Source organism: Castanea sativa, chromosome 1 (genome assembly GCF_040712315.1).
Source record: "Castanea sativa cultivar Marrone di Chiusa Pesio chromosome 1, ASM4071231v1".
NCBI classification, from domain to species: domain Eukaryota; kingdom Viridiplantae; phylum Streptophyta; class Magnoliopsida; order Fagales; family Fagaceae; genus Castanea; species Castanea sativa.
In genome coordinates, this window is record NC_134013.1 from 91005460 (window position 1) to 91019328 (window position 13869).

The 13869-nt window shown below is 31.0% G+C and overlaps 1 protein-coding gene across 3 annotated transcripts; it reads left to right on the forward strand.

Annotated features, from left to right (window-relative positions):
* The first annotated feature begins 160 nt into the window (after window positions 1-160).
* Window positions 161-11418, forward strand: LOC142639002 (UPF0481 protein At3g47200-like). Of its 3 annotated transcripts, XM_075813086.1 has the most exons (3): window positions 166-263; window positions 6749-6797; window positions 9818-11418. In XM_075813086.1, exon 3 carries the CDS (start codon window positions 9868-9870, stop codon window positions 11098-11100), a length of 1233 nt encoding a protein of 410 aa, XP_075669201.1. In that variant the 5' UTR covers window positions 166-263; window positions 6749-6797; window positions 9818-9867; the 3' UTR covers window positions 11101-11418. The 3 variants fall into 3 exon arrangements, 1 of the variants encoding a protein (XP_075669201.1); XR_012845101.1 differs by lacking the exons at window positions 6749-6797; window positions 9818-11418 and adding an exon at window positions 3262-3724 and having other exon boundaries at window positions 161-263; XR_012845102.1 differs by lacking the exons at window positions 6749-6797; window positions 9818-11418 and adding an exon at window positions 3274-3724 and having other exon boundaries at window positions 172-263.
* The last annotated feature ends 2451 nt before the right edge of the window (window positions 11419-13869 follow it).

The following is a 13869-nucleotide window of genomic DNA, read 5'->3' on the forward strand; positions in this document are numbered from 1 at the left end:
TCATTGGGGGACCCAGAGTGTGATAAAGTTTATTAAATGATAGGAAAAGAGATGACGTAATGATACCATAAAAATGTTGACGTCATATATTATGAGATATGGTGGCACTTGCAGCACTCTTATTTTTTATATTATATATATCCTATCGAGTAGTTCATTTGAACCACATCAGAGAGTTCATACTTGATAGTTTGCACTTACAGAGTGTTTTACAGGCTCAATATTGTTTCCGCTGCTAAGTACCTACACAATTAATAACTGAGGTACGCTTTCATAACATTTCCAAAATTTCAGCTCCTTTGTCTATCTATGTATATATTTTTTATGTTTATGTTCTCGTTATAATTAGCAACTGCAATAATCTTTTTTATCCTAAATTTTTAATATTTCAAAAAGCACCATCCAACTATATATAGTCGCTGAACTTTAACGTGCAATATAGCATGTCTTGCCTCTCACAAACTATACAATAGATCCTGAGAATTTCAATCAATATTGAGCATTACGTTCATTTACTGTATTTTGATTCGTAATATTTTTTTCCAGTGCTTGTCTTTTTCAATTCTTTGAATTAATTTTTAGCTTTGGTTAAAATGTTGATATAAATACCACCACCTTTCCTGAATTTAGGATAGATGGTGTTTCAGTTTTAAATCTTCAAAGCCAGCACCATGCAAGAATTATAATAGTTGCCCCTCACAAACTTTAATTATAATAGTTGCTCCAATTCTCAGTTAAAATAATAATTTTAGTATGATAAACTCACACATTTTGCTACGAATTTCTTATAAGACAGACTGTAACTGATTGTTTGTTACTATCACAAAAATGATAAATCCCTCAGTTTGTCAATGTCTTTTAATTTGTAATTTCTATTATATTCTCTTTCTAGTGTTTGCCTTTTTCTTTCAATTAATTCTTAGCTTGAATTTGCATTGGAATGTTGATACAAATATCACAAGTGAAAATCATTGGTCTCGTTTTTTGTATTTCATTTTAAACTTCGTAATATGTCATGTATCTAGTCTCCATCTCTCTCGCTTCTAAATTTTTGTTATTTTATATTAAAAGATGTGTAATAATATGTGAATGGTGAAGTATAATGTGAACACTCATGGTATAATAAAACAATTTTATTCAGAATATCATCACCTTTCCCTTATCTAGGATAGATGAGAATTTTACCAGTCTTTTCTCCTGTATTCTATTATTTGGATGGTAATTTGAGATGCAACTTAGAATTTGATTTTAGGAGAGACAAAATTAGTGTTAATCTATTATAGGTTTTTTATACATGATAGAGTTATTTTATGATATTTTTTTCAAGTCAAATACAACTTATATAAATTCTAATATTTTGGTTAATATAAATTCATAAAATGAAAAATTATGACATTTTTAAAATTATATATATATATAATTGAAACTTGATAGTAACCAAACTTTTGTGTTTAATTATTAGGTAATCATTTTTATATTTACTATTTATATACATATCTAAATGTTAAAGAATAAATTATTACACTTAGAATTTGTGCTTAGCTTGTTAGCTTTTATCACTTTTGAAAGGCAATGATAATTTTGAGATTGAGGGTCCGTTTGGATAGAACTTATTGCTGAAAACTGAAAACTGAAAACACTGTAGCAAAATAATTTTTAAAGGGGTAAAAAACACTGTTTATCCCAAAAGTTACTGTTCATTGGCCTAAAATCATTGTTCATGGCCAATGAACAGTAACAAACACGCGTTGAAAAAAAAAAAAAATGTGGACACAGCTAAACGCCGGATCCAAACGTATTCTGAATCTCAAACCGCAACTTGCCACTTTTGGTGTAAGGAAATTGTTATCTCACCAAGACCCTACCTCTAAACCTATTTCAATTTTTTTTTAAAATTTGTCTTCTTTTATTGGTAATTAAAGAAACTTACTGTTCATTACAGTGAGTTTCAATTGAGCACTATTAGTTCTTGCAATTTCAAAAGTGAGTGCTATTGATTCTTTTATTGACTGTTGTTAGTGTATTTGTTTACCTAACTAACAGAATAATAACTTGGCATTTCATAAGTGAGGTGGAACAATTTTTAATATTAACTTCATTTGACACGTTGGAAAGACAAACACACCAATGGAACCAAATCAAGCCCGGTCTTCCCCAAATCAAAAACCAAACTCACCCATGACCCATGCCGTCCATCCTCCGGCGGCGGCTCCTCCCCCATCTGGACCTCTAACAAATTTTCGGCCAAAGTGAGAGACACCGCTCGCCCTTTGGGTGGTACGCATACTTGTTAACCCAAATCTGAATGGCATTGTCTGGGCTGTTTAAATCATTGATTGAGAAAATATTTGGGTGACCAAATCCACGAGACTATAACGTAAGACCAGCCATAGTTGCAATCCAACTGTAAAACTCTTCTCTTCCTCTCTCATATATATCTTCCAACGAGTTTATCTAATCTAAGAGCTTCCTTTGTTGAAAGAACAATTATCAAATTAACAAATTTATTAACAAATGCCAATCCAAGTGAACCTTCAAAATATATACTTTTTTTTTTTTTTTTTCACACTTTCTTTTCCTACTCTGTTTGAAACCCATAAATGCTCCGTACAAATCTCACCAGTTTCGAACCTAAACATTCCTCTCTTTTCTGATGGAGTAATTCATTTATGTGTTTCTTATTTGTTGGTAAGTTTGTTCATATTGGTTTCTTTGTTTCTTTTTCTTTTTTTCAAAGCAAGCACATGCCTTGTACGTGCTAGCCCAACTAGTTCAACCTAAAACGCTACCACCAAAACCCAGAAACTCCTCCCATCTCCGACTCCCACACTCTCAGATCTTGTTCTCACCCATCAACTCCAATCCAACCGTCCAAAAGAACAAGATGAGGAAGAAATCATCGCAGCTGTTGATTCGTCTGTACTGGCCGAGCTGAAACCCTAATTAAAGCTTTCCGGCCCCACCTGCAAGAACAAGGCATGCGTGCTATAAAGGCATTACATAATGTGTTTATGAGGTCGACTGACTACTTTTATTGTTGTGGTTTTTTATTTATTTTTTAAAATATTAACTGATTAATTACATCCTCTATCAAATTATTGTCTATAAATTAAATGATTTTAAGTCATCTAGCTATAACATACAGAAATCTTTTGTGAAATTTGTTTTCTAAGACCTAGCTTATTCGAGCATGATTAATAATTTTATTTCAAAACTTCTTATAGATTTTTTATTTTTATTTTATATTTTTTTGTGTGGAAGTGATCATATTAGCAAGGAAATTAGGCCTAAGTAAGGTGGTTGTCGAGGGAGATGCAAAGACCATCATGGTGGCCCTCTCGGATTCAGCCCCTGATGTCACTCCAAGTTCCATCTAGAAGGTTATGGAGGGCGCTAAGTTCAGACTGCAGAACTTCTAGGCCTGGCGGGCCCATCATGTCCACAGGAACTGTAACACAGCTGCACATGCGCTGACCAGACAAGCGTGTAATGTAATGGATTCTTAAGCAGATTCGCTTGGATGTAATTTCTATGGGTTTATCCCACAATTATTGAAAGGCTCTAATCTTGTCTATCAAAAAAAAAAAAAATTCTCTCACGCACAAAAAGACAACTTTTTTTTTTTTTACTTTTTATTTATTTATTTATAAGAAAAGACAACTTTTCAATCACAATTGGGTTGAATGCTTAATATACAAAGACTTTAGGCATTATTATGAGACAATCTGCCGGTCCGGCCGGATAGAGTTTTAAATTTGTATTGTTTTGTTTTGCTTTTTGTTTTTTGTTTTTTTGTTTGTTTTTTGGTTTTTTTAAAGAATCATGAAGTTTAATACTAAAGGGGTAAAGACTAAAGGTCAGAGAATATGTGACGTAATGTCAGTGGAGAAGAGCTTACGTAACATTATATTATAACATGCTTTTTTTTTTTGTTTTTTGTTTTTTTTTTTTGTTGAGAATTATAAGAGCACTTGCAGCAGTGGAGCTAAATAGCTATTTTAGCTCCACCAAAACACTAAAAAGAAGCGTACGTGGAAATTTAAATCTATATTTTTTAATTATCATTCTTCTGATCTTACATCTATAGATAGATGTGCACTGTTCATGAGAGCTAAAAAAAAATTAATTTTTTATTTTGTGTTCACATTACCTTTTTATTGTGGTGTTTATATTGTAGTGAGATGTATTATTTTATTGTGGTAGATATATTATTTTATTGTAATGTTTATATTATTTTATTGTGTTGAAAGCTAAAATAGATCTACTGCTGCAGCATGTGTGTAGGTAAAATAGATAAAGTAACTTTTGGTGGAGTTAAATTGCTAAATTTTTAGCTCCACTGCTGTGGATGCTCTAAGATATGTATAGTTGCTGAGAACGTAATATTATAATATTATAAGATATGTAGTTGTAGCAGTATTATAGGTTTATATTGTACCATGTCTACTATGTAAACTAAATAAATGTGTATAATGTGGTATAATTTTTGTAAATATGTAAATCTTATTATATTAGTACTACAATGTATGTTAATAATTTTATTTTATTATATATATATATATATATATATATATATATATATATATATATATATATATATATATATATATATATATCCTCATGGCTCTATTTGATCCTGCAAGAATCATACAGCTATTATATATGTATATTCAAATTGTTAGCAGAATTATTAGTGGTTAGCATGCAAATAGTGTTTAAGCTTTTGCCTTTGTAATATTCCAGAAATTTGGAGCAAACATTATACTTTTCATTACAATACAATATATATGTACAGAAAACTAATTAGAGGGACTTACAAGGCCAAGTTGTCAGTCAGATTTTTTTAATTAATCCAAGTACTTTTTTTTTTTTTTCTTGAGGTAAAAATCCAAGTTGTTAGCTAGACTACATACATACATACATATATATATATATATATATATATATATATATATATATATTTTACGCCGGAACCAAATGAATATCATTAATGAAAAGTACTAGAATCCAAATACAGAGCATCAACTGCTGGTGGAGGATCCTCCTCTAACTATACTGTTTCATTATCAGATAATCTTAGCTAGACTATATATTTAAAAGTTAGGTAACTACTTAAAATACTAACTAGGAGAGGTATTCAATTGCAAGTTGCTCCGAGATATTATTTTCAAGAAAGAAATTGCACATGCAAAAGAGTCCAAAATATCAATTAAAAATAAAATAAAAGCCTAATTAGCCAGTGGAGGCGATATCTACTGCACAGACTACACTCAATGAATATAATAGTAATACAGGCGTCTTTATAAGCAGGCAAGGTCCACGCTTTTATTTTATCTCAAGCTTTTCGCACAACCTTGTCTCTCTCCCACGCCACCTGAATAGACCTTGGTGTTCCACTCCCTCTCCTTCAGGTTCCATCTCTATTTCTACCACACCTCTGAATTTTTGTAGGCTCCTTATTTTTACACTTGCTTAGCTTTCTTCTTTCTACAATACTTCGCATCGTTGATCATCGGATACTAACCCTTGTCATGTACTGATAACCTAGACTATTATGAGAAACTCTAAATTGTCCATATAAATATATTTTATATACGTACCTCTATAATATATTTATATAAACTTGATATCATATTATCTTTTTTTATTTTTTGAGAATCAAATATATATCATATCATCTATGTTTGGAAATAAGTGTATAAAATATTATAGTATTATTTTTAACTTATTAATAATTAATGTAAATAATCATTTGTAGAACAAAAAATTTATAAACATAATGAATCTAAGTTTCGTAAGTTTAAAAATAAATTAATCTAATTAATTATCTCAAATATAGTTTATATATTAATCATTAGCATACATTTAGGAATAGATAAAAAAAAAAAATTGCACTTGTGGTACTTACTTTACACTAGCCTATAAACCATGGCATGCACAAACACTTTTTTTCTTTTTAATCAATTCTCTTCTATGGTTGAAGTTTAGTTAAATTAATTTCATTTTCGTTCTAATTAATATTTATAGACTATATAAATAGAAAGATATAGTTATATTTGTAGTAAGAAATGTAAGGGTACGTTTCGTAAACTGTAATAGACACTATAATGTAATAGTTATTCCTATAGTTTAACTATTCAGTAGGTTGATTATATTTTTATTACAAGGAATAGTTATTCTCTATGAATAGTTATTCTTTAAAATAAGAAATAACTATTCATCTTAAAAAACCTAATTTATATAATTAAAGATCAGATAACACTACAATCTATGGAATATATTTTCCATCATCATTGCATAGCAGAATTACTATCAGAATATACTTTGCTAATTTTTTTTTATATGGAATTTCTCATTTCTCATTTCACTTTTTTCATGTGTGTGTGAATCGATATTCAAATCTATTTTTTGTAAAAAGAATAATAATAGAAAAATGGTGTAAAACAAGTACTTTGCATTTTTTTTTTTCCTCTTGTTGCTACTACGTGAGTATAATTCCCTAAAAATAGTTTTGAAAGTAAGATACTTTAGAGCTCATAACGTCAATAATGTGATGACGTAATGATACATGGAGAAATGTTGACATCCTATATTACGAGATATATTTGCGATATATTTCCTTGTGGGCTTCATTTGATAACTGCGAGAACCGTACATTATACATCATATTATCATATATAGAGTTTTTTTTTTTTTTTTTGAATCATATAAGAGAGTTGATACTTGATACAGGAATTTGCATTTACAGGTTCATTGTGTCAACTGCTACCTTCCTAGCTACACAATTGATAACTGAGGTAGGCTTTCATAACATTTCCTATTCAAGTTCCTTTGTCTATCTATATATTTATGTTCTCATTGTTAGCAACTGAAATAATCTTTTTATACAAAATTTTAATATCGCAAGCACCATCTTAATGGGCAATATATCATGTCTTGCCTCCCACAAACTAGATATTACATGCTGAGATTCTCAATCAATACATATATAAATAAAATATAGAAATTCTACTTTAACTTAATCTAAGTGTATATGTGTGAAACTTCCTCATAGAGACTTGAATCCTGATCTTTACCCTTCACACCCCACAAGCATTTACACTTATAAAGTGATTATTGCACTAAGAGTGCAGTGGTGAGATTTTCAATCAAGCTTGCGTTCATTAATTGTATTTTAATTCATAATCCATTTCTTTCCCAGTGCCTTGTATTTTTCAGTTCTTTGAATTAATTAATTTAATTTTAGCTTTGGTTTGGTTAAATTGTTGATATAAATATCACTACCTTTCCCTAATTATGAATAAATGGGATTTTAGTTTAAAATCTTCAATGACAGCACCATACAAGAGTTTTTTTGCTAATTTTTTTTCCAATATTTATTAACGGAAAATAACATGCCTTACCTTCCACAAACTTTATGATAGTTGCTGGGAATTCTCAATTTAAATAATAATTCTAGTATGTCATACTTTCACGCACACTTTGTTGCAATGATTTTATGTGGTAACAATTGTTTGATGTGATGGATTGTAATTAACTATCTATCACTATCACATGAATACACAATTTTTTTCTCATCATTCATAATTTACCACGTAAGAAAATTATGACAAAATATATGTGAAAATATGTGGTATTAAAATTATACAATCAATTTTTTATAGGAAAAATTATTATTTTAATTAATATAAGACATAGGGTACCTTTACTGTCTTTTAATTTGCAATATCTAACATATTCTTCTTCCCAGTTTTTGTCTTTTTCTTTCAATTAATTCTTAGTTTAGGTTTGGATTGGAATGTTAATACATATATCACACTGAAAATCATTCGTCTCGCTTTTAATATTTGATCTTAAACTTCCTCAATTATAATATGTCATCTGTACAATTTCTCTTTATTCTAAATTTTGTGTTATTTTATATCAAAATATTTGTAATAATATGTGAATGGTAAAGTATAATGTAAACACTCATCGTAGAATAGAAAATTTCTATTCAGAATATCATCACCTTTCCCATATCTAGGACAGCAGATGGGAATTTTACCAGTCCTTTCGTCCGTATTCTATTCTTTGGAAGGCAATTTGAGATGTGATAACCGGAATGTCACTAATTCAGTTGTTGGGAATTTGGGAACGCTTGCACAATGAGAAAGTTTGGATTTGATTCTAGAAGAGACAAAATTATTGTTTGTCTATTATAGGTTTTTTACACATGATAGAGTTATTTTATGATATATTTTTTAAAGTCAAGTACAACTTATATGAATAATGATATTTTGATTCATATAAATTCTATCCGAAAAAAAAATCTAAATGTTAAAGAATATTAAAGGTTAATTTAATATAAATTCTATCAAGTACAACTTATATTTATTATTTATATACATATCTAAATTTTAAAGAATATTCTATCAAAATTTTTTTAAAGAATAAAATATTACATTTAGAATTTGTTCTTCATTTGTGATCAGTTTTTATCACTTTTGAAAGGCAATGAGAATTTTTTGTCTTTTCTTTTATATCTTGCTACTTATTTTCTTTCAATATTTTGTTTTCTTTTTCAACCTTTATAAGAAGCCTGTCCCAATTATAGTTAGCCTATTTTAGACAGCTTCCAATGCTAGTCACAATTCTCTATCTCCACTTGGAATAGTCTGCTTTGAACCCACACCAAGTTCCTCTGATCTAGTTGGTTTCCACCTCCATTTGTCATCCGCAATAACACTGGAAATCTTTGCATCAAAAAAGCCGGCAGCTTCTTATATTAATCTGTGACCAAATTTTGGAGACAGAGATCCATCCAGATGCCAAGAAAACAGAAGTTCTCTTGTCCTATTCTGTGCTGAATGAAATTTCTAGGAACCTTTACTATCCATACACTAAACATGCACCCATGCTACCCAAATGGAACTAGGCACACCAAAAGGTTCCATATGTGCTTCATGAATGTAGCTAAATTTCAATCTCCAATTCTTTTATGCCTAACCCCCCTTCCTTCTTTGTAACACACACCATTTCCCATGAAATGGTGTGTGTCACATCATTTCCATTAAAATTTGTTAAATTTTCCTCAATGGTTTTAATAAATTACTTGGGAAGGATTAACAAACTACACCGGTAAATTTGAATGCTAAAGAGGATTGATTTTATTAGTGTTACCTGCCAACATGATAGGTACTTGTAATAAGAATTTATGTGATCAATCTTCTCAATAAGAGGCTGACAATACTTGGCTGAAAGTTTGCTAGAAATTAGGGGTACTCCAATGTAGGCAATTTACCATAAATGCCACAATATGGAGATTTGTTCCTTTAATTCATCGGCCAACCTAACATAGGAAACTTCACTCTTGCTGGAATGACTCTCAAACTAGAAACTAGAAAGAGGATAAAATCCCTGTAAAACATCATTAATAATCTGACTAGCTGAGATATTGGACACCACAAAAACAAATATATCATTTGCGAAACACAAGTGAGATATACGTGTACAGGTTTTTTTTTATTTTTATTTTTTAAGTTTTTATGACTAAAAAATGGATAGGAGAAAGCAATCAAAGTAACTTTCTTGCATGAGTGTTAACTGATTAATTACATCCTTTATCGAATTATTGTCTATAAATTAAATGATTTTAAGTCATCTAGCTATAACATACAGAAATCTTTTGTGAAATTTTTTTTCTAAGACCTAGCTTATTGGAGCATGATTAATAATTTTATTTCAAAACTTCTTATAGAATTTTTTTTTTTTTGTGGAAGTGAAATCATAGTGCGCTTGCGTGTTTTTTATTCTAGTGCCTCGTTTTCATCAACAGGAAATAATTAAGACAGGCAACTCTCGACTCTATAGGTGGAAGGCTCATTAATGGACTTGCAAATTCAACTAGAAGTACTACCTGCTCCAGTAGAAAATGAAAGGTCTGAGCCTCCTCGAATTGAGCACCGTATCAACAAGATTCCATATTACCTTTACCAAGTGAATGAACAAGCCTACACGCCTAAGGTTATTTCAATTGGCCCTGTTCACCACGCCAACCCAAATTTACAACCCATGGAAAAGTATAAACGAAGGTACCTTGAGAGCTTCATTGCACGGAACGACGAACTAAACTTAGAAGGTTTAAAACGCACTATAAGGGAAATGAAAGATGGGATTCGCTACTTCTATGAAGAAATTGATTTGTGTAGACGCTACGATGATGCTGAATTGATAAAAATGATCTTGCTAGATGCAACCTTCATTCTTGAGTTTTTCCATAAGACAGCTAAGAATCAATGGGAAAGTGAGGATCTCATGATAGAGAGACAAAAGATGATTATTCTGACTGACTTAGTATTACTTGAAAACCAGGTTCCATTCTTTGTCCTTGAGAAACTATTCATTGTAGCCTTTCCCAATTTATCTAACACTGCTTTGACTTCTCTTACTTTTGAGTGCTTTTTCCTCAACTTTCAAGATAAGCAACCCATGAATATGAAAATAGTACACTTCACCCATCTGATGAGAACTTTTCTGCTACCTCCACCCGAAAGACTACAAGGAAACCGCATAGATTTGGTTGTTCTTTCGTACTCCGCAACGCAGCTGCATGACGCAGGAGTAAAGCTTAGGGTGAATACTTCAAGCAAATGCTTACTTGAAATAAAATTCGAAGGTGGAGTGTTGGAAATCCCACGCTTGGAATTATATGATGATACAGAAGCTCTTTTTCGAAACATTATGGCATTTGAGGTATTTCATTCTCGAGAAGACATACAATTTACGGATTACTGTATCTTCATGGATTTTCTTGTTGATACCGCTGAAGATATAAAAGTACTTTGCGATAACGGAATCTTGGTTAATTGTCTAGGCGAGAAAAATTTAGCAGCATCTTTTTTCAACAGACTTAACAGCAATATCTATCCGACAGGTTTTCACTCACATTTTGCTGGTATCTGTGAAGAATTGAATGAATTCTGTAAGAAACGTCAGAACAGATGGAAGGCAGCATTAAGGCATCAATATTTTAGTAGTCCTTGGATAGCTGCTTCTACCATTGCTGCTATTGTTCTTCTGGTTCTCACCTTCATACAAACCGTATACTCCGTCAAGTAGTGCCTATTGTTTGGTTTGCAAGTGCAGTTTGTGAAATGTTTACGTAGCCTGTACGTGGACGCTTGAAGCACATGCACCTTTATTTCAGAGTAGTGGGTTGCTTTATAACTCTCATCTTCCTTGGTTATTATCTAAATAAAGCTTAGATGGGATTGTTATTTGCTTTTGTATATATAGTATTAAATTTTCATCAAAGAAGTGTGATGAGGATTGAGGAGTTTTGCTTCTATGGCATTTGCTTTACAATTTTCTATCACATTTCAATTTCATTGATGTAAGGTCTTTTAACTGAACGTTGATGAAGGTTTATTTCTGTTTTGTTTTGTTTCATTAAAGGCTATCTAATATATTGTCACTTGATCTTCGAGAAGATTCAAGAGGGTAAGTAATGTTCAACTAGCTGATATTTTCGCCTAAGCTCTTGGTCTTCCAGCATTCTCAAATTCGTTATATAGATAGGGACTCACCAATATCTATGCCTCTTGTGTTCACCATTCTGATCTTACATCAATACAAGACGATCAGTCACTCAGATGAAACGATGAAACTCTGGTCTTCAGTGGGACTTTTAAGACCAAAGACAATAACGTCATCGTTTGTTCCAAGTATGAGAACTTAACCAAATTAGAAACGGCAACGTTTTGTATCACACCAAAGAGACCCAGCAGCAAGCGTAAAACGACAGCGTTAAGATTAAAACGAAGCACACGTCTGTCACGTGCCTTCGGTAACAGTTCATTAATTCCACATCAGCAGCAACGTGTCTAATTCCTATTGGTTCCTGTATATAAGCATAATTTTCTGTTAGTTAGTTATTGATCTTTTCATTTTTTTTTTCCTTCTCTCTCATCTTTCTTAAGAAATTATTAGATCCATCAGGAGGATAGCTAGCATAGTCCTCCCTGAGCTCTCAATTAATAAAATGCAATTATTTATGCAAATGTGACATAATCTTTTAATATTTTATTTTTTATTTCATATACTGATTAGGAAGTTCACTTATACATTTACATAGATGACATCAACTCATTGGTTAGGAGAACTACATCAACAATCCTCCCGATATATATAATAATTTCTCCACTCCCCCTTATCATTTATTTATTAGTGTTTTCTTTCCGCTTCTTAATAATTTGCCACTTGATATCAATAAAAAGTAGTAAAAGTTTATGAGAGATTCTTTACTTTGTAACTTAAGTTGAGTGGTTCTTTAGTTTGGGTTCAGATGCCTTAGAAAGCACCATTATAATGTCAAATTCTATCAAAATAGTGGCAAGCCTCATGAGTGATGATAAAAATGTCTGGTATCTTTGACCTAGAAGAAATTGCAACTATCTAAATAGGCCTAGGTGTTAAAAGAAGCCCTTAATCTTGTCGGGACTTAACAATAAAAGGAAAACAAATTCATACGCAAAATAATGCAGATTGATAAAACTTTTTTCTAGCTAATAAGCGGTCTTTTAAGTTAGACATAGCAAATGGGAGGGTCGGATCAGGGCAATTGAGTTACGGGTCAAATAGGTTCCGGCTCAAAACAGGTCATTTTCAGCTTGTTAAAAACGGGTTTAAGTCAATTGGGTCGAGTTGACCCGTATTTTTCACATGAATTTTTTTAATAAAAAAAACATGTATTTGCCATTGGGAAAGTCATATAATGAATTACTTGATGTAAAATGCATTAATTACTTTGAATTCACCACTTATATCAATAATGAACTCAGTTAGATTTCATTACCAAAAAAGTTTGTAAAAATATTGTAAAAAAGTTTTGAGTATAACATTACACTTAAAGGGATTAATAATATTGTTTAAGGGGAGCAAAATGTAATTTTACAGAACAAAATTACTAAAATTAATACACATATAACAATATTTAAAAAAAAAAAAATTAGGAGGGGGCCATTGCCCCCTAATACAACAGTGGCTCTGTCCCTGCTGATATTTTCCGATGTTTTCAACAAAAATTCCAAGGTTCAAAATCTCACTACTCCAATCGCCGAATTATTTTTAAAAACTTGACAATTGTTATTAGTTGCTGAGATTTTCAATTACTATAGGCATTTGCGTTCACTAATTGTGCCGGTCTTTTCCTTTCAATTAAATCTTAGCTTTGGTTTGGTTGAAATGTTGACACATATGTCAACAGCTTTCCCTTATCTAGGTCAGAATTAGATGGAACGTTACTACTTGTTTCCTCCATATTCAATTAATTGAGAACACAATTTTTCATATCACAGACCCAACAAATTTTACTTTAATATCTTTTTATCATATATATGAGATGGTAAATTGTGACAAGTACAATATCATTTTCATTAAGGACCACCATTCTCATCATTTATATTTATGTTGTACACCAATATCTCAACTTTTCTCTTGAATAATTGAAAAAAAAAAATTGTAAAATTTACTGTGGTGGGAACTTAATCTTATTCCTTACTGGAACGCTGGGGTGTAATATGAGCTTTTGCCACATCATGTCAATATTTGATGCTCAAGAAAAAAAAAATCTTAGAAAAGACCATTTTATGTCATAATTTTATCACAATTTTGATATAACAGACTTTAAATGGTAAAAGAAAAATGTAAATTTATATAAAAGAAAATGGGAAGTTGACGTAAAAGTGGTAGGTAATCAATTACAACCTGTAATTTACAGGTTACAATATAAAATAATTGTAAAAAAGTGTGTGATAGAGGATGTGAACCCAGAATTACTCCAAGCTCTAGCTAAATGGTTGCAAGCCCAAACTATATATGTTCCCTTCT